The 21219-nt window shown below is 34.0% G+C and overlaps 1 protein-coding gene across 3 annotated transcripts; it reads left to right on the forward strand.

The window, feature by feature from the left end:
- Window positions 1–831: 831 nt before the first annotated feature.
- On the forward strand, window positions 832–20522 carry LOC110995511 (putative ATP-dependent RNA helicase Pl10). 3 transcript variants are annotated; one of them, XM_022262711.2, is made up of 13 exons: window positions 832–1063; window positions 3790–3886; window positions 5215–5385; window positions 8052–8311; window positions 9566–9709; window positions 10937–11148; window positions 11873–12004; window positions 12732–13086; window positions 14713–14839; window positions 15799–15951; window positions 16558–16753; window positions 18211–18377; window positions 18741–20522. In XM_022262711.2, the coding sequence occupies exons 1-13, from the start codon at window positions 1019–1021 to the stop codon at window positions 18842–18844; spliced, it is 2163 nt and encodes a 720-aa protein (XP_022118403.2). In that variant the 5' UTR covers window positions 832–1018; the 3' UTR covers window positions 18845–20522. The 3 variants fall into 3 exon arrangements, with proteins under 3 accessions (XP_022118403.2, XP_022118404.2, XP_022118405.2); XM_022262712.2 differs by having other exon boundaries at window positions 18753–20522; XM_022262713.2 differs by lacking the exon at window positions 5215–5385.
- Window positions 20523–21219: the final 697 nt, after the last annotated feature.

Consider the following 21219-nt stretch of genomic DNA (forward strand, 5'->3'; position numbering starts at 1 on the left):
TAATGTGGATTGATTTATTAACTCAAACGAATTTTAGACCATTTTCTGAATATTGTAAACAATGATACCCATTTAACATACATTAATGTATGTATTTTTGATGATGTATTTGTAAAATAAACCAAAGTACACCAATGTATTACAGCTATGTAGCTCTGTAATAAAATTATAGTTATTTTTTATTGAGAGTTTTCTATTGATTATTAGTTATGGTAAGACTAGTTTTATAGAACATTTCTGGGGTGACCATTTATGGCCTTTGGTTCTGAATTCAGGGGTAAAAACTGAATAAAGAAATTTGAAACAACTATCATTTATATTTGTTGCATTTAGTTAAATATTAATATTACTAATGAAAATATAACATTTTCAGTAGAATAGAGATGTGAGAAGAAATATTACATCAGTGAAACCGTTTCGACCTTGAATTGTGAGGGGCGTTCAAGAAAAGAGCCTAACTTAAAACGTCGACCACACTCTTCCTATTCTCCGGCGCTACGGGTGTCAACGGGTGGTGGTTAACTCTTTATTCACAGTATATATATATGATAAGACGCGAGGTTATTAAGAAGACCTATTCAGATATTCATAATATTGTTTAACTTATGTGGTATCAGCAACAGTATCTAAAAGAAATAAAATGTAATTTGTTGTTTCTTATGTAAAGACGAAGATTCCACAAGGCGTTGATCTATAATGCTAGAAATGGAAATGTGTTACAATGAATTTTAAAAATTTGGCAAACACTGGAAAACGTCAAGCCACAAATGTCACATTTCGTTATTGATGGTCAAAAATCATGGCGATTTTGTCTTTTGGATTTTAGGGGAAAATAGTTATTCAAGTTGGCAATACTGCAAAAACGGCGAATGAAAAGTGTTTCCGAAAGAAATTATACATAGCCTTTAATGTGATTTTGTGAATTTGTGTTAGTGCAAAATTAATTGTAGACTGTGTTTGGTTTAAATAAATATTTTTGGAGCAAAGTTCCCAAAAAAACGAACCGCTTGGTAGTAATATGAGTAATGTTACCAACCAAAATGGAACAGGTCTAGAGCAGCAGGTCGGTACCTCATGTTCTTTGTATTGATTTTTCTTTTAATGAATGAAAATCTCGTTTTGGAGGGTGTAGTTTTGCTAAATGTTTTATTTGAAAATCAATCAATATGATTTCATATTGCCCAATGGTTTTTTTTATGGCAGAAATACTTTTACGTGTCTTAGCTTAACCAACATGGCGTCCTAATCTTGGGAAGGTAGGATCATAGAATGACTGGGTCAGAGTAGGCTCTTACTTTTTGGTAGACAAAGTGTAAATAGTTTAGTTTAAAATTAACGTATACAATCTGGGTGCCTTTATATATACATCGTTAGGGCCGTTGTGTTGGAGTAAATTTATCAAATTATGAGTTAAGTAGCTGAGAGTTCTAAAACTGCAAAATAATATTAAATACTTAAGTATATGGAATTTGCTTATTATGTTCATATTATTTATTTATATAGGGATATAATGAAATTTCGGTGTGAAAGGTTACATTACTGTTTTATATTTTACAACTATGCATAGTCTTTCAAAATGGTTTCATTTATAAATACAATACTTTAATAAAATAAACACTTTCTGAGCATGAACATTCTATGACACTTAAGATTGAAGAACTTTGTATTATTCAGCTATCATTAGTTTAATATTTAGTGGTTATAATAGCTTATTTGAAACAAATATTCTAGATAGGTGGTTAAATGAAAGAAAACACTGATTTTGATTGAATTTCAATATAACATATAATCTTTGCTGATTGATATGGTTTGGTGGCTTGAGTCCTGGCTTTATAATACAACCTTTCCGATAGCTATATTTAAAAACAATGAAATCATTTGCATTTATGTAATAAAAACTAATATTAGATTTCATGACCTTGGCAATTGCAAATTAGTTTTTATTTGACATGGTAAAATTTATGTGCACTAAAGCAGTTACTCTTCTGATACTATTTGTTACAGCTTTGTCTTTTGTCAAATGTCTATGCCTATTAATTTTTAACATCTTAAACTTTATACAGGAAATTGGCAAACATCTAAAAATTCCATGACTTTTTGTCATATGAGTCACCCTTAAAGGTCAAAAAATCTATTTAGTGATTGGGTTTTATATGAAAGTGTTCTTTGTGTTATGTTAAGTAATCTTTGTGTTAATTATAGACTTACATAGTTATAATAGCTAACTTATTAATATGGTTAACTGTAGACATTTTAAATGATAAGAAATGTTGTAAACTAGTGGTACAATATAAAATTTCTGCTTCATAATATATAAAATCTACATGTATTGTGCTATGTATGTTTTAAAAAAGAAGTTGATAGACATTGGTTAATTTCACTCCTCTTGAATACCACAATTGCCAACTAATCCTGGGATGCTAAACAGTTTCTTTTTTTAACCTATAAACAATATCTATTTAGAATTATTCAGATAATCTTTTAAAACAATGAATGATGAATTATTAAGATTTGAAGTATTATGTACTCCTAAGTTTCCGATTATCTTCATTCATGGCTGTATCAGACATGACCTTATGCTATAATTACATTAACTCTTAGCATTATTTCACAACTCAATCAAAGAGAACTTCAATCAGCCCTGTTGTGTTAGTTTTATTGATGAATTAATAATATATATGAGTATTGACAACCTGAATCAGAGGCACAAATGTGAGACACATAGAATACTGTGCTAGCCAGGGGAGTTAGAATGATTTTAATATTGATGATTTTAATATCTTTCTTGTCATTGCTATATTGTGATTGGTAAATAGTAGAGTCTCAATTGACTGTAGACAATAAGTTGTTTTGTCTGCAAACTGTAATTAGAGTCCTCTAGGAGTTAAGTTAGTTAAAAGTTACAAAAAGGTAAAAACCTAAAGGTTATGTATTTCATGACAATTTTTTTTATAAATTATATAACATGGCATTTAAAACATTTACAAATGCCCTTAATAATAAGTTATATACAACTTCTTGGGCTTAATAAAATTTTACACATGAACACTACAATGTTACTCATAAGTCTGAGACAAGAGTCTTGATTATTTATTTTCATAGAATTAATCAGCTACTAAACATAAATATGACAACTTTGTAAATTTCTGCTCACATCTTCAATTTTGGTTGGTTAATGAATAGATTATGTAGGATTTTTTTTTTAATAAATGATAGTAGGCCATTTATTTTTCGGGACCAAACAAGCAATTGTCTATCACACTATTTGTAACATTTATAATTATAGCTGAGGTGAAACTTTTATTATATGAATCAGTTCAGTATTAATTAAAACTTTAAGCATTTACACAAAGTGATACATTGTTATGAAAAACACTGCAAATAACAGTGGAACACAGCTATATCGAATGAGCAGTGAGCAATATTGGAGGTGGCCTAGTGGCTTCAGTGTACCACTCCAATCCCTGAGGTCATAGGTTCGAACCCTGGCTATGCATCAAAGGACTTTCTGTAAATTTGCGCATTTATCATTTACTGGTATGGTGATAGAAATCATTCTGAAACATGGGCATTAGGGACTATTTTTATATAATTATTGTAGTAAATATTTAATGCAAAATTATTAATCATAATTCTAAGGTAGTTAGGTTTTTTTCTGGATATTATGTATCCTATAAGTAGGAGTCTTGCTTGTTTTTATTGTGACAAAAAGTATTAAATATATAGAGACAGTAAGTGAGTGCAATTTCATGCAATTAATGTATATTTACTATGATTCCATTCTTTCAGCTTGCTGGTCTGGACTTGCAGCCTCAGGCTCCTAAGAGTTCTGGCCGCTACATTCCTCCACATCTGCGCAAGCAGTTGGAGGCTAAACCTTCTGAAGGTAAAGAATTTTTCTAAGTTTTATTCAGTATTTAAACTGAATTTCCATGAAAATATAACGGCTGGAGTAAATCTTTAATAATTTTTGTTTTAATCTATGAATCTGGTGTTTCAAACATTACACGTAAATGTTACATTGGATTGGATTTTAATCAATTCAATTTTTAAATTTATCACTTACATGACTGTATGTAGGGTAAATGATAAAAATAAACTACTATCAGTTGGTATTATTATTCTTAAATGGGGAAATTTAAATGTCTATCATAAATAAATATACATTTAAATATATTTAAAAAAGTAGTAAATATTAAAGGTATATTATTAATACGTCGTAAGTTTTTACAATACTACTATTTGTCGTCCATTGTTCGTACATTGTTTCTTATTGATTATTTTTCTTTGCAAGTAAGTAGAATAGCTTTCTATGCCTCTGAGATTTCTTAGATTAGTTATTGAACAGTATTGTTGAAGTGGCTATAGTGCAACCCTGAACGTTGAAGAAAAACATCGTTAAAAAATCGGCAGATCATTATATTTATAACAGTATATTTCATTTCACTTATATTCTCATAATAAAGTTATCAAACAGATTTATCAAGACATTAAAAAATAATAAAAATTTCCTTTATTTGACTCAAAACAATTGTCTTTAATTTTTTTTTAACACCATGATACTTTTTTTGGTGTGGTCCAATATTTGATGTTCAAACCCAGATCTACTTGGTTCAATAAAATAAAGAAATAACCAACAGAATGAGATATGCGGAAGATACTCGCAAGCTGCATATTTCATTTTGCAAGTCTTACCTAAAAGATTAATCACATACAGTGATAAGTATGACTCGCATATGTCAAAGAACGTGTCATACTTAGCGCTAAGTAGATTCTAAAACTTACCTAAACCTGTATTGCTAGCATATACTACTTTTAAAATATTATGTATAATAAGAAATAGCTTATGTACCGACATAAGCCCTCGGCATGTAAGTGTAGCGACGCAACCGTGGAGGAGGAAATTTCAATAGTCTTATTTAAAATGGATATTTTAATAATTTTTATACAATGTTAATATGTTGAGATGAAAATGAAATAGCCAAGCGGATGTCAAAGTTAGATAAACGCTAATCGCGTTTCAATAGTATATTGCTTTGTATCAACTAAAAATTATGAACTCGTAAAGCTGAACGCGCTTTAACAGCAGAGTACAGCGCTTACTGTCTGCCGAACGCCCCCTCCTTTTCGACTATGCACTAATGATCACCGCTGGACTTACGTGCCGAGAGCTATATAGTGTTTTGACAGCGCTCATAGAGTTGAAAATTGCAGGAGAAGGGTCTAAGCGTCAAAGCTTAGACAGTGAGGGGCCGGACAGCCGTTCATCATACGGTGGCAACTCTAGAACGTACGACCGTGGTGGTCGGCGCGACGACCGCGAGCGTGACCGCGACCATGAGAACGATCGCGGCTACGATCAGCGATACCCGCGCACTAACCGCGGTAAGATTTTATAGTTGGTTAAACTCTTGATAGATAAAATAGTTGGTTAAACTCTTGATAGATAAATAGCTGGTTAAACTCTTGATATAAAAAAAAATTGGTTAAATTCTTGATAGATAAAATAGTTGGTTAAACTATTGATATATAAAATAGTTGGTTAAACTATTGATAGATAAAATAGTTGGTTAAACTCTTGATAAATAAATAGTTGGTTAAACTCTTGATAGATGAAATAGTTGGTTAAACTCTTGATAAATAAATAGTTGGTTAAATTCTTGATAGATAAAATCGTTGGTTAAACTATTGATATATAAAATAGTTGGTTAAACTCTTGATAGATAAAATAGTTGGTTAAACTCTTGATAGATAAATAGTTGGTTAAATTCTTGATAGATAAAATCGTTGGTTAAACTATTGATATATAAAATAGTTGGTTAAACTCTTGACAGATAAAATAGTTGGTTAAACTCTTGATAGATAAAATAGTTGGTTAAACTATTGATATATAAAATAGATGGTTAAACTCTTGATAGATAAAATAGTTGGTTAAACTCTTGATAGGTAAAATAGTTGGTAAAACTCTTGATAGATAAAATAGTTGGTTAAACTATTGATATATAAAATAGTTGTTTAAACTCTTCCTAGATAAATTTATTAAGATATATTATAGAGAGATATATAGAGATATAGATAAGAAGAAAATGTTCTCCAAATATGCGGTTGATACGTGTATACGGTGTACGTCATGTTCAAATATCTGACCTCTGACGTCAGTACTAAGTGTCCTCAAGGTAATTGACGTTAAAGAAATTGTCGTTAGGTTCGTGAAATAAATGTATCAGTCACGATATATGTCACACGCATATATAGCTCTATTTCACACATATCGTAAATGAATAAATACACACATGCCAATTTCAAAATACATAATACCGGCTGCGATATCGACAATTAGAACCGGTAGTTTCTGAGATTATACTAATTAACAAACTTATAAATATATAGATATCTAACGATTAGAGTCTTGATTATTTATTTTCATAGAATGAATCAGCTACTAAACATAAATATGACAAATTTGTAAATTTCTGCTCACATCTTCAATTTTTGTTGGTCAATAATAATTAAAAATAAATGATAGTAGGCCACTTATTTTTCGGGACCAAACAAGCAATTGTCTATCACACTCTTTGTAACATATATAATTATAGCTGAGGTGACATTTTTATTATATATATCAGTTAATTATTAATTCAAATTAAAAGCACTTTGCGTTAGTGATACATTGTTATGAAAAACACTACAAATATTTGGAACACAACATTGTCAATCAAATTCACATTAAAATCTCCACTAACGACCAACTTTTTCTTGGATTTTTGCAATTTGTACGGAACCGGCTCAAATATTTTTTCTAAGCTATCATATTGAGCTGAAGGCGGGCTATACAAACTTATAATTTTTTATGAAGCAATATTAATGAGCCACCGCGTATTGCATTTCCTCTGCAGAACGAACTACCAATCGGATGATTACAAAAATTGAACATAAGTTCACATGTCTTTAACCAGTGTTCTATAATACACAATATGTCAATATTTTCACAGCTCAAAAAGAACTCAATTTCTAGTAATTTAACTAGGTGATAGAATTCATTCTGAAACATGGGCATTAGGGACTATTTTTATATAATTATTGTAGTAAATATTTAATTGGAAATTATAAATATATATATATATACAATATTAATCATAATTCTTAAGTAGTTAATAAAGAAAATCAAGAAAAACATAGCAAGGGGTCTACGACACAAAAAAGTTTGGGGATCTCTGACCTAGATGAATAAGGATATTTTGGTTTGTTAAAGCATAGATTTCTTTACAAATCACATTCTGATGAAGATTGAACGGTATACTTATTCAACGGTATACTACTGATACTTTATCTTGGAAGTGGTATGAATGGAATGTAATGTAATGGTGAATGTGGTAAATCACAGAAGAGATTTTTATTTTATTTTTTACTTATGTAACTTAAATGACGTTGTGGTTTATGACATTTTCGTTTAGATAATTGTTATGTAAGAGGATGGTAAAACTTGCTGAGTTTCTTGCCCGTATTTGTCAGAACAAGACCTCCTGGTAGTTTTGCTTTTTCGCGAACTTTGTAAACGTTTTTTATAAGCATACCTTAAGTCGCATCTAAATTGAAGAAATAAATTTTGATTTGATAAAACAATAGCTAAAATACCTACCTGTATACAATACCTGTATCTTGATACAAAAAAATTTAAATAACTCTATCCATAGTTGCTTGTCGTTTAAAAAAATCAAACACACAACGACACGCAATACTCGTCGAGCGAGTTTGCTTATCTTACCAAAGCCGCGTACAAATTATTTGAAGAAATCTATTAGGTATGAGGGTGTGCAATTATTTAACCAATTACCATCTCAAATTCGCAATATTGGAGTGTTTGACAAATTCAAAAAGGCATTAAAGATGCATGTTAGAATGAACATAGCTGACTAAAATTGTTACGGCTAATGGCGACGTGTATCTCGCTCGTATATAATATATACATATTAATATGAAGTTTCTCATGTAAATAAAATAATTCTGTTTTGTAATGAGAAAATAAAGTTCTTTAAACATTAAAATTCCAGGTCGAGAATCCGGCAGTCAGAATGGCGACGCCGAGCGATACGAGAACGATCGTTGGACAGACCGTAGTCGGGGATCGCGCGATATTCGCGAACCACGGGAGCCGACGAGGGACATCAGGAAGGACGAGGACTTCAACGAACCTCCTCAGCCCCGAAACGACCGTTGGAAGGAGCCCGAGCCGAGGGAAGACCGCTCCAACTCGCGCTGGCCATCTGATGATGTCCGTCGCACTGCCTCTCGCAGGGGCGAGGTTCACTCTGTAATTATTTTTTTTATTGTATTGTCTTTGATTAACATAACTTTTGCACATTTAAAGAAAAACACTTTTTTACGGATTATAGTTATGTATTATTGTATAGTCGATACCAACTCCGGGGAAATAAATACAGATAATACAACATTTTCTATAGCTGTGATACTTTTTGACAGTTAACACCTTTGTCTTCTGTCACCGTGACCACGCACGCTGTAATGCGAAACGTCGGTTAAATTTAAATTTATGTCTAAATAATTATAAGTTTAAATACAATAATACATTACTATAATCCGTTAAAAAAGTGTTTTTCTTTAAATATTTTTTTATTATTATAAAATAAAATAAATAAATCAGTGGCCCTACAACGTCTTTAGGTCTTGGCCTCAGATTTGTGAATCTGTTTCATGATCAAGTTTTAATCTAATAGGCAAGTAGGTGATCAGCCTCCAGTGCCACATCGTCGACTCTTTGGGTCTAAGACATGTCGGTTTCCTCACGATGTTTTCCTTGACTGTTAGAGAAAATGTTAAATGCGCACATAGAAAGTCCATTGGAGCACAGCCAGGGATCGAACCTACGACCTCAGGTATGAGAGTCGCACGCTGAAGCCACTGGGCCAACATTTCTAATAATAATAATATAAGCCTTTATTCTGATAAGATACAATTTTACTTAAGCAAGAATAAACATTTTTAGTATTGTAACATTAACTTAAATATAATTAAATGTTTATTTACCCCTGACAACTTGTTTGCCTTTTGTTGGCAAAGGTTCAATTGCCACAATAAATTTCTGACTTGGACAATTCGGGTCCATATGCACCGGCTCTTATTTCATCAACCCACCTTAGCAATGGTCTAACCCGTTCCTCTTCATGTGACATGTGTACCACTTCATTAAAGACATGCTCCTCTGATGGTGCCTTGGATTTTAGTTTTTGTTATAGTTACATCTTTGGCAGCAAACCCACCAGACCTATTTGTATTTGTGATGAAAAGAAACCGCTCATTTGTGTGTTTTAGTTTGATGACAAACCCACCAGACCTATTTGTATTTGTGATGAAAAGAAACCGCTCATTTCTGTGTTTGAGTGTGATGACAAACCCACCAGACCTATTTGTATTTGTGATGAAAGGAACCGCTCATTTGTGTGTTTGAGTGTGATGACAAACCCACCAGACCTATTTGTATTTGTGATGAAAAGAAACCGCTCATTTGTGTGTTTTAGTGTGATGACATATTGGTTTTTTTCTTCAGAACGACTGGACAGTCCCGCTACCTCGCGACGAGCGGCAGGAGTTGGAGCTGTTCGGCACGGGCAACACTGGCATCAACTTCTCCAAATACGAGGATATACCGGTGGAGGCCAGCGGCGAGAACGTGCCGGATTTCATTACAAGCGTACGTATATATTTATTTTCTCTAGATTAAGGTTCTATAGATTAACATAAATATATATTTTTTTATATAACATTGATTAAAATCATTGGCATTGAGAGTGTCCATGGGCGGCGCTATCACTTAACATCAGGTGAGCCTCCTGCCCGTTTGCCCCCGGTTCTATAATAAAAAATAAAAAAAACTTCTGGTTATGCACTTCTTGCACTCATCATTTTTTTTATTTATTGTTTTCTATTCTTTCTAGGGTTGCCTGGAAGAGATCGCTTGTTAGCGATAAGGCAGCCCGTTGCATCCCTTGTAATTTTTTTGTATTGTTTTATTTGTGTTTCTTTGCAACGAAGTGTAAATAAATAAAAAAATAAATATATAAGTACTTGTTCGTCGAACTTTTTGAGAAGAAATTAAAAGGCTGGCTACGCACTCGCTTTTTGCAGTGTTTGGCACGATTGAACATTAGGTGAAACTCTTGTCTGTTTTCCTCCTGTTTACAAAAATAGTATAAGTTCAGCAACATATGAAAACAAAGTGCTTGCGTACAAAGTACACACATATGTCAGAAGCAAAAGTTCTTTGTAATATCATGTACCAGTATATGATCACTCCATGTATTTGTATATCTATATTCACATTGTATATATGCCAGAATTCTATGGAATGAAATGTCAAGTTCAGTTATGTTACATATGAAGAGCTATTTCAAATTATTTTACTCTCTCATGGCTATTTTCTAATCTATCCCAGGATAAGTTTGGTGTTTCTGAGTCCTTAGCTTACATATTAAGAATTAAATTAAAAAAAGAATGGTGGGGTTTTATGAAACAACTATAAAAGTGAAAAAAAAATCGCATTATAGACATTTAACTAAAAATTTTGGAATAATATTCCATTAAGGGTATCAAATCGCTTTATCAATCTTAATATTATACTTAGAAAATTGGAATGATAATGGGACTAACAAAAGTAGACTAAGTCTCCAACTAATATTTTTATTGAATTCTGTGTCTTAGAGAGTACGACATACATAATACTTAACAATTATTTAGATTATATACACATATTAAAATAGCGTGGAGCACTGGCACAAATGAATAATAGTCCATACAGGCGCCGCCATATTGGCCTTAGCTGCTATGAAGAGCGCCTTTCACTTTATCCCTACTCCGCGGCCGACCGTCACGCGACATGCGCCACACAGACCAAAAAATAAAAGTTTCACTTTATTTTCAGTTTGAGGATGTTAACTTGACGGAAATAATGCGGTCGAACATAGCGTCCGCCCGATACGACAAGCCGACCCCGGTGCAGAAGTACGCGATCCCAATAGTGCTGGGGCGGCGTGACGTCATGGCCTGTGCGCAGACCGGCTCCGGGAAGACGGCCGCCTTCCTCGTGCCCATTCTCAACCAGATTTACGAGGCCGGGCCTGTTAAGAATATGGGGTGAGTGCAGAGTTTAAAACAAGTAATATCAATGCTTTTTAGTTTTAGTTAGATATTTGTACGGGCAAGGCACCCACACAGCAACAGCACATCATTTTACACTTTAACCTAATTTCATTACATTCAGTACGTTTGTAGACATCAATCACGTGGCGCGTCACTCATTATCATTTAGAAATAGTATCAAGTAATTATTTCTCCCAATAAACTCTTGTAAACTTATACATACAGTTTTATCATTTATCAACAATCTATCATCATCGGCTAGTACCCGAACAATATTAATATTCTGTTTTTTATTTTTATTTTCTCTAGATTAAGGTTCTATAGATTAACATAAATATATATTTTTTTAAATAACTTCTGCTTATGCACTTCTTGCACTCATCATTTTTATTTATTGTTTCCTTTTCTTACTAGGGTTGCCTGGAAGAGATCGCTTGTTAGCGATAAGGCCGCCCGTTGCATCCCTTGTAATTTTTATGTATTGTGTTATTTATTTATGTTTCTTTGGAAAGAAGTGTAAATAAATAAATGGGTACGGCTATCATTGTTCGAATTTTAAAAGTCGGTCACGTTAAATGAGGTACCATACCAAGAGATGAAGTTTCATCAAAATCGGTTCAGTAGTTTTTGATATACACGGATTTCTATAAATTGTAAAATGTAAGTTTTCTTTTGTTCGCAACACTTTTCCAATATATATAAATAAATTAAATTTCAGCGCGGTTCGAAGAACAGGCCACAAGCAGTACCCGTTAGGTCTGGTGCTGGCACCGACACGTGAGCTGGCAACACAGATCTATGATGAAGCCAGGAAGTTCGCCTATCGCTCCCGAGTTAGGCCCTGTGTTGTGTGAGTATTTTTATATTATATACACACAAATAAATAAATAAAAAATGATTTAGCGATTTGCTTGCAAAATAGTGTATCGTTATATCATCAATGGTTATACAGCCCCTTGTGGGTCTTAGCCTCCTCAATTACACTTCGCCATCGCGATCTATCTAGTGCCCCTGTTGTTTCGAGGTCCTTGACAACTCCATCCCACCAACACAGCCTTGGTCTACTGGGTTTCCTTTTGCCACCGGCATGTGGGTTTAGTAGGACCTTGGAGTTATGTCGTTCGCCATTCGGTGTAATTTATTCCTTTATATAAAAAAAATAATACTATAACATACTAGGCCTCAAGTGCCTGACCCACGCTGTCAACTTGGGTCTTAGGCAAGTCGATGTACACTGTTCGAGCGAATGTTAAATGCGCACATAAGGGCCGTTCAAGTATTACGTAAGCAGATTTACTGCCATTCACACACACACACACACACACACCCCTTCTCTCGTCAAAAATAATACTACATAAACTTATTAATTTTTTGTGGGAATCCTCGGAAATGCATTTGCAAGCATAGAAATACTGTGACATCATCACCAAATACGAATATCAAAGAGACTATACACACACACACACACACACTCTACAAATGCTAACGCTATACTTGAACCGTCCCATAGACAAAGTCCATTCGTGCACAGCCGGTGATGCTCTGCCTTTATTGATGATGAAATATTGAAATTCCAGTTATGGTGGTTCCCCAATCTACGAGCAGTTCCGCGAACTGGACCGCGGCTGTCACCTCCTGGTGGCCACGCCTGGCCGTTTAGTCGATATGTTAGCCCGCGGCCGGGTCGCCCTTGACCACTGCCGCCATCTGGTGCTGGATGAGGCCGATCGGATGCTGGACATGGGATTCGAGCCCCAGATAAGAAAGATCGTCGAGTGCCACACGATGCCCAAGACGGGTGAACGGCAAACGTTGATGTTCTCCGCCACCTTCCCGAAGCAGATCCAGGTGTTGGCGCAGGACTTCCTCTATAATTATGTGTTCCTGGCTGTCGGTCGCGTTGGATCCACCTCGGAGAATATTACACAGAAGGTGAGTTGACAATTTTTTCTTTCTCGTTGTTATTTGTTTGTCTGTCTGTAAATTTATCTGTACCTAGAAAAACAACTGACAAACAGTGTTAGAGCCAAAGGGAAAAAAAAAACATATGTGCAATTCACACGGTAGAAGTGAAACCTTCAAAAACATTTTTTTTATTATTAATCATATATAAATTAATCATTTTCCATTATCTAAATGTGTGTGTTCTTTTAAAACAGTATATTTTAATGATAAATTTTAATTTATAAGTTTAATATAAATTTTTAATTTGGGAAAAACTAAAACATCGAAAGTTTGAAATTCGATCAAATGAAAAAGCGGCAGTAAAGAGAGGCTGTATAATGCCTGCTATCTCATTTTCTCCCACGTTAAATCATATGATGAATTGATGTTTCTGTCTCTCTTTACCGCTGCATCCGGTTTGAAATCACGACGATTCGAAAGAAGTTTATCTATCTCATTTTCTCCCACGTTAAATCATATGAATTAATGTTTCTGTCTCTTTTTACTGTCGCTTTTTCGTTGCATCCGGTTTGAAATCACAACGATTCTAAAGAAGTTTCACTTCAAAAAACAACTGACAAGTCTATTCACATGACATTGACCTAAGCCTTTAAGAATTAGATGAGACATTATGACCCGTATAATAGAAAAACAATCAAACTCAAATGTAGTGTCAAGTACTGTCCAACCAAGTTTGACAGCGCTCATGTCAAGACTTAAGATTTGTTTAGCTTAATGGATCGCGCATTTCAGTTTTTAACCGGTTTGAATCCAGTATTAAAAAAAATTAGTCGAGTCGATGTTATGGTTTTAAAGAGGTATTAAAACAGATGCAGATATGTGGTCCAAGAAGAAATATAGTATTCCCCCCTATAACGCGATAGACCTGGACCGCGTTGTAGGTGTATTTTTATAACACCGTTTTTTTAACAATACAAAAACTAGGAGCAGATTTTAGTAAAGTTATTTAGTTTAATTTGATAACAACGCAGTTGAAACAGCAAGGTTATGGAAAACAAATTACAATCACACTACAGAAATATAACTAATATCCGCGTTATAGGGGGGAAATACCGTCTTATACAAGGGACAGAAAACGCGTTACAAAGTAGCGCGTTGCAGGAAAAAAATATTTTATATAATTGCCTGCCAGGTTAGTTCCTGTTATATTGGAACTAGCTGACCGCAAATATTATTTTTCTATAGAAAGATTATTACAGTACTATTAAAAAATAAGGAAAGAAGGTTGAAGATTAAATGTATTTTTATTACCATATAATAAAAAACATGAAAAAAAATTATGTTGGCTGCAAATAAATTCCCATTTACACTAGATTACGGCTATCTCTATTTTGATAAAATTTGAATATTGATTTTGATGAAATGTCGTGTTTATTCTCCTTTCGAATAAACACAACATTTCATCAAAATCGGTCTAGCAGTTTTGGAGGAGTTTTGTTACAAACACTGACAAAAAAGTTTTAAATAGATAATTAAATTATAAAATCTATATTAATAAATATTTATTGTGCCGCCAATTATTATTTTTATACTGTAAAATAATTTGTATACAGTTTTGTTTGACAAAAATTATTAATGAAAATGAATTTTCAGGTCGTCTGGGTCGAAGAGCAGGACAAAAGGTCCTTCCTGTTGGATCTGTTGAATGCTTCCAACCTCTTGCAGCGAGCGCCCTCTGAGGACGACCAGCTCACCCTCGTCTTTGTTGAGACTAAGAAAGGTATATTTTTTTTAATAAAAACACTTTTTTACCAGATTGAAACTATGTACCACCATGTATGTATAACTAGCAGACTGTATGTATAACTCGGCCAAGCGTTGCTGCGGCTAAGGTTTTTGTTATATTACATAGTAGTAAGCTATTCAAGGGAAACGGTAGGAGAACTTTTGTGAAACGTTGGTACTTTTAACACAGCGCCATCTTTTAGAATTGTATCAAATAATAAACAAATATTTGCAATAAATAATATTGCGGGTAGAAATTGTGATGTAAGCTATCCTCTCTTTTAAGTTAGACCAAACTGTACACGGTGTGCCAATTTAATTTAAAATCGGTTAAGTAGTTAAGGAGTCCATTCCGGACAAACATCGTGACAGGAGATTTATATATATTATTAAGATTTTAAATTTTTTCATCAATATCAACTCCAGGGAAATAAATACAGATAATACAACTTTTTCTACAGCTGTGATACTTTTTTGACAACACCTTTTGTCTTCAGTCACCGTGACCACGCACGCTGTAAAACACGCGAACTTTTATTTCAAAATATTATTTATAAATTAATTATAAGTTTATAATGCATAGCTTCAATCCGGTAAAAAAGTGTTTTCTTTAAATGTGTAAAAGTTATCTTAAGAAAAGACAATATTACTTAGTATGTTGATCAATTTTAAGTTTTGTGAATTTCCATGTTTGGCATACATAAATGTCAGACATAGAATATTGAACTCTCTTGTTATTTATTAAAATATTTTTTTTTAATTATTGGACGAAGTGTGAATAAATTAATCAAATCAAATCAAAAATAATTTATTCATATAGGTAAAATAATGTACACTTATGAACGTCAAAAATTTATTAAATAATTCTAATTTTACATTTACTGCCAGTTCTCAAATCAAGGGCGTAGAACGGAAGAGAAGAACTGGCAATAAACTCTCAATAAATATTTCCAGGTGCGGATCAGCTGGAAGAGTTTTTGGACCGCGATGGCTACCCAGTGACATCCATCCATGGAGATCGCTCTCAGCGCGAAAGAGAGGACGCCCTGCGCAGATTTCGTTCTGGACAGACTCCGATACTCGTGGCCACTGCTGTCGCCGCTAGAGGTCGCTTTTTCTTTCCTATAAAAAATTTTAAACAAATTTATTGAAGTAGTATATAGTAGTAAAGTAGAAGTTTTTATGTACAGTAATTCCCCCTATAACGCGATTTAAGTTACCTATATAACGCGATTTCCGTGACCCATATAACGCGATTTCCGTGACCCATATAACGCGATTTCCGTCACCTATATAACGCGATTTCCGTCACTCATATAACGCGATTTAAGTCACCTATATAACGCGGTTTCCGTCACCCATATAACGCGGTACTCGGACCTATAACACGGAAATTTATAACGATTTATCAAGTCCATAATTATAATTATTTTGCAAACCTTAGCTTAGTCATAGGTTCAATGCCCGGCTGTACGCATTTAATATTCGCTCGAACGGTGAAAAAATATTCGACGACGTGTGTAAGGCACAGGAGGCTGATTGCCTATCAGATCATGTAACATAAACTGAAATCTGAGGCCCAGACCTCAGATTTATGTATCTGAATTTTTTTTCAACAATTTGTAAAATTGTTCAAGTTATAAACAAACAATATTATCTTTAAGGAGTTTTTTTTTTCGTTATTTTAAACGAACTTAACGATGTCGTACGTAGGTCTGGACATACCCCACGTACGTCACGTGATCAACTTCGATCTACCCTCGGACGTGGAGGAGTACGTCCACCGTATCGGACGTACCGGACGTATGGGGAACCTCGGTGTTGCGACTTCGTTTTTCAACGACTCGAACCGGGGACTCGCCAGGGACCTGGTGGAACTGCTGGTCGAGGCTAAGCAGGATGTGCCAAAGTGAGTATATATATATATACTAGCGCATCCGACAGACGTTGTCCTGTCTATACGTCTTTAATTTGAAAATTTCAAACTTTTTTTAATAAGCTAAAACATTCTGGACTATTTTGAGGAAAATTATTATTATTCAAATGTTATGACAATATCTAACGATCTACAATAACACAATGATAACAAAACTTTTTTTTAATTTGATCGCAGCGCTAACTGTCGGGACAGACTAAAATTTAAATTCGAATATTATTTAAAATTTGACAGTGCGATGGTAGCGCCGTCTGTCGGATCCAATGTAAAACATTCCAAAATCAACAACTACTAATTAATTAAAAATTAATTTAAAAAATATTGTCCAGCGGACAAAATTGTTAATCTAAACCATTCTCGAATCTCCACGAACACACACAAAAAATTTCATCAAAATTGGTCCAGTCGTTTAGGAGGAGTTCAGTCACATACACACGCACACAAGAAATATATATATTAAGACATATATTGTAGTAGTAGGTGTCAAAAATAATATTATAGTACCTGGATGGCCTAGCTTTGCTCGGTATTTTTATTTTTTTATAAATTGTGTTTTTTGGAAATTATATATAAGTACAAATTACACACTAATAAAATGATGAAATATGAACAATATAGATTATATATGCTGGAATAGCTTTAGTGTGGTTGTGTCGTTAAAACAATTTATTGCGAAACAAAAAATAGTATTTTTATTCGCCGATAGATGTCAGGAAGATACATTTTTCAGTTTGAATTGGTACTTCTCAAACGCCACCTTTTTGTTATTTTCTATCGTTTATTCCTAGCTAGATCGATTTATCGCCCCCGAAACCCCCCGTATACTAAATTTTTCATGAAAATCGTTGGAGCCGATCCCGAGATTCCAATTATATATATATATATATATATATATACAAGAATTGCTCGTTTATTATATATATAAGATATACATATTAATTTTTTGTAGGAGTCCTCGAAAATGCATTTCCTTTTCAAGCATAGACAATGTGTGGGTAATATGTAATATGTACATAAGTCAATAATTAACAGTGTTGGCCTAGTGGCTTCAGCGTGCGACTCTCATACAAGAGGTCGTAGGTTCGATCCCCGGCTGAGCACCAATGGAGTTTCTTTCTATGTACGCATTTAACATATGCTCGAACGTTGAAGGAAATCATTGTGAGGAAACCGACATGTCTTAGACCCAAAAAGTGGCCGACGTGTGTCAGGCACTGGAGACTGATCACCTACTTGCCTATTAGATTTAAAAATGATCATGAAACAGATTCAGAAATCTGAGGCCAGGACCTAAACAGGTTGTAGCGCAACTGATTTTTTTAAGTCAATAATTACTGTTGTTGTAAGGGAGCAGTCAAGTACGTCACTAAATTTTTGGAGATTCTTAACACCTATAAATGATTTATTAAAATTCTATAAAACAATTTCAGTTGGCTAACGAGCACGGCCGCGGATGGACGTGCGGGTGGCGGCGGCAGACGTGCCGGAAGTCGCTCCGGCGGAACTCGGTTTGCCACCGGAAACGGCTTCGGGGCAAGGGACTTCCGGACGCAGTCAAGACAGCAGCCGAGGTCTGCTGGACCTTCCATGGGTAATGGTGAGTATGACCCGGAGTTGTTACTTAGGGAAACGGACACTCATCTTCACGGCATAGATCAATTCTTAAAAGGCCGGCAGCGCGCCTGCGAGCCCTCTGGCAGTGTAAGTGTCTATGGGCCCTGTCCTCCTGCCTCCTATTACATAAAAAAAAAAAAAAAAGGATGCTGTCTGAATGTATATTGTCATTTTGACAATTGACATTTGTAATAGTTTTTACTATATTTAAGTGTTTTAACCGACTTCGATAAGCTAAAGGATTCCTTTTTCTGTGTGTATATATCGTTGTATTTTTTGTTTGTATTTAATCTAGTGTATATCGTTGTACTGAAAAGTATGAGCGTTATTCACATGGTTCTGACAGTGAGCTATTCAGGTTTCGGGTACGGCGGCGGCTCATATGGAGGCAACTATGGCGGCTCGTACGGCGGCGGCGGCGGTGGCCCGGACTGGTGGGGGGACTCTTAAGCCGATCAGAGACAACACCGCTCGTCCATAGAGTTTGAGGTATGCTGCTATTAACGGGATTTTTAAAAATTGACAATTTCAGTTTATTTTTTTTGTATATTTTTTGTTATTTTTCAATTAAAAATGTAATACTGTGCAAGTAAATTTTGCGTTAAAAATTATTTTTGTTCATATATAGTAGCAATATGGTCGAAAGATAAAAAATGTATTCAGTTTTTTCATTTAATTAATTTTAAAAAAATATCTATTTAAATCAAAAATAATTATTGTTTCATATATGGATTGAAAAAAACATGTTATTTTTTGTATAGAATCAATAAAAAAATGTGTTATGTACTTACTAATGTGATTGTCTAAATATCCAGTGTCCTAAGTCCCTTTAACCTGTAAGCGGCATACCTAATAAAAATTCAAATTACCGTATTTATTTAATAGTTGAATATCGGAGCCCTTAGTTCCTTTTTTTAAAGGGTCCAATGATTCACCAAACTTTGTTTTTGATTGTTGCTATGTAAATAGTATTGCAAAGTTTGTAACAATTTTTCATTTATCTCAAATAAAATTCAATGTGTTAAAATGGTCACAATCTTTTCATTGATGCGGAACTGTCAAATGCTATTGTCAAAAATGGAATGTCAGCGCCTTGACGCGCGAAATTTATGGTCTTGTTAAGGGACGTCATTAATATTTGTCATCTGTCAAATTTCGAATATTACAGCCGAGTTCTATTTTCAAAATGTAGCTCATATTCTGGGGCTTAGACAAAATTCGTCAATCGTGACCCACTAACGTTGGGCGTGTTTGTATGGGAATGACATTAGGTCACGTTTTGTCACGTGACCACTATCATACAAAGTTTGGCGTTAGTGGGTCAATTGTTGACAAAACCCGGAATCCGTTTATTTGTATTGACAATTCCAATTGACAGTTTCGATTTTTTTTTTCAAGTACTTCCGTTTCGCAATAGATGGCGCTAAACTTAAAGAAGTTAAACCAGCATATAAATTTGAATATAGTTTTTTGTTCCCGAGGCGGCAATTTTGATGGAGGGCGGTGCGTCGCGATCGTTGAATCTCATTTGTGAACGATCCCGACTTAAAAATTAGTGTTAGGCCTGCTCTATGACGTAATTGAGAGTTGTCAAAAATTTTGACAGCTCTTGACAGGTTTTAGAACATGGCCCGTACCTTTGTGAATCGCGATTTTAGGCCAAGTTAATTCTGATGTAAAAGGTTTTAAACGCTACTAAAATCACTTTTAAATCAGTATTGTTTTAAACCAGACAGAGTTTATAAAAATAATTTGACAGTTAAAACAGATAACTGATTTATTTAGCTCTTAATATGTGATTTCAATTATCTCTTAGTGGCTGTATGAAACCAAATCTAAGTGGTATTTTAAAACATCAGAATTAGCAAATTAAATTTCTAAGTAATAATTTTTATGTCATTGGTCGCGATTTGAAATTAGTCGATAAATATAGATTTGATGTTTCTGTATCGTGTTAATTTTCTGTCTTCTGAAACACAATTTCCGAAAAATCTAAGCATTTATGCACCCTAGTAGTCTGTAGGGATAGAAGCGATACAGTATCTAGTTAAATTTCGTCCGTAGAACATCTATCACCGTGGTCTGTAATTTGAATGTGAATTTACAAAATAAAAATAAAGAAATTGAATTGTTTTTTATTTTATACTTGTCCTAAAACTACTCTATCGTACGAATGGCCTAAGCATTAGCCAGTCTGTTTATTAAATGTTCTAACAAACGCTACAACTGAATATCTTTCAGGCAACTATCTTTTAAAACTACTACTGGCAACATATAATATTCGTTCTTAACGAATACAATATTAGTTGTTTTATATTTATTTATGAGTCCTAAAACAACGTGTATACTTACAAGAAAATATGCAAACAGCAAATAAAAACTTAATAGAAACTTATTTATTTATCCTTTATCGCCTTATACAAAAACACACATAACAAAAATAAAAAAAAACAGTTACAAAAGTTACAAGGCAAAGGGCGGCCTTATCGCTTACAAGCGATTTTTTTCAGGCAATCCTAATGAGAGACAACGATAAAGAAACACCAGCAGAGAGTAGAGTATAGAGAGTGAGAAGATCCAGACGTCGATCAGGTTCTGGGGAGTAATTAGACTCGGAAAGTTATCAGCAAACATTTCTGCTATCATTGACTAATTTTTTTAAACCTCATTTAGAGTGTAATCATAATTTATGAGGGCTTTTTTCCAGTTCCAGATTGAGGTTCTAAGACCCCTTAATGAACCTATCTGACCGTATTTCTTCTTTTCTTGAAAAAAAAAATTTACATGGTATATTGTGGCCAATTTAGACAGTCTACCAGTTGGAT

Source organism: Pieris rapae, chromosome 23 (assembly GCF_905147795.1).
Source record: "Pieris rapae chromosome 23, ilPieRapa1.1, whole genome shotgun sequence".
Classification (NCBI taxonomy): domain Eukaryota; kingdom Metazoa; phylum Arthropoda; class Insecta; order Lepidoptera; family Pieridae; genus Pieris; species Pieris rapae.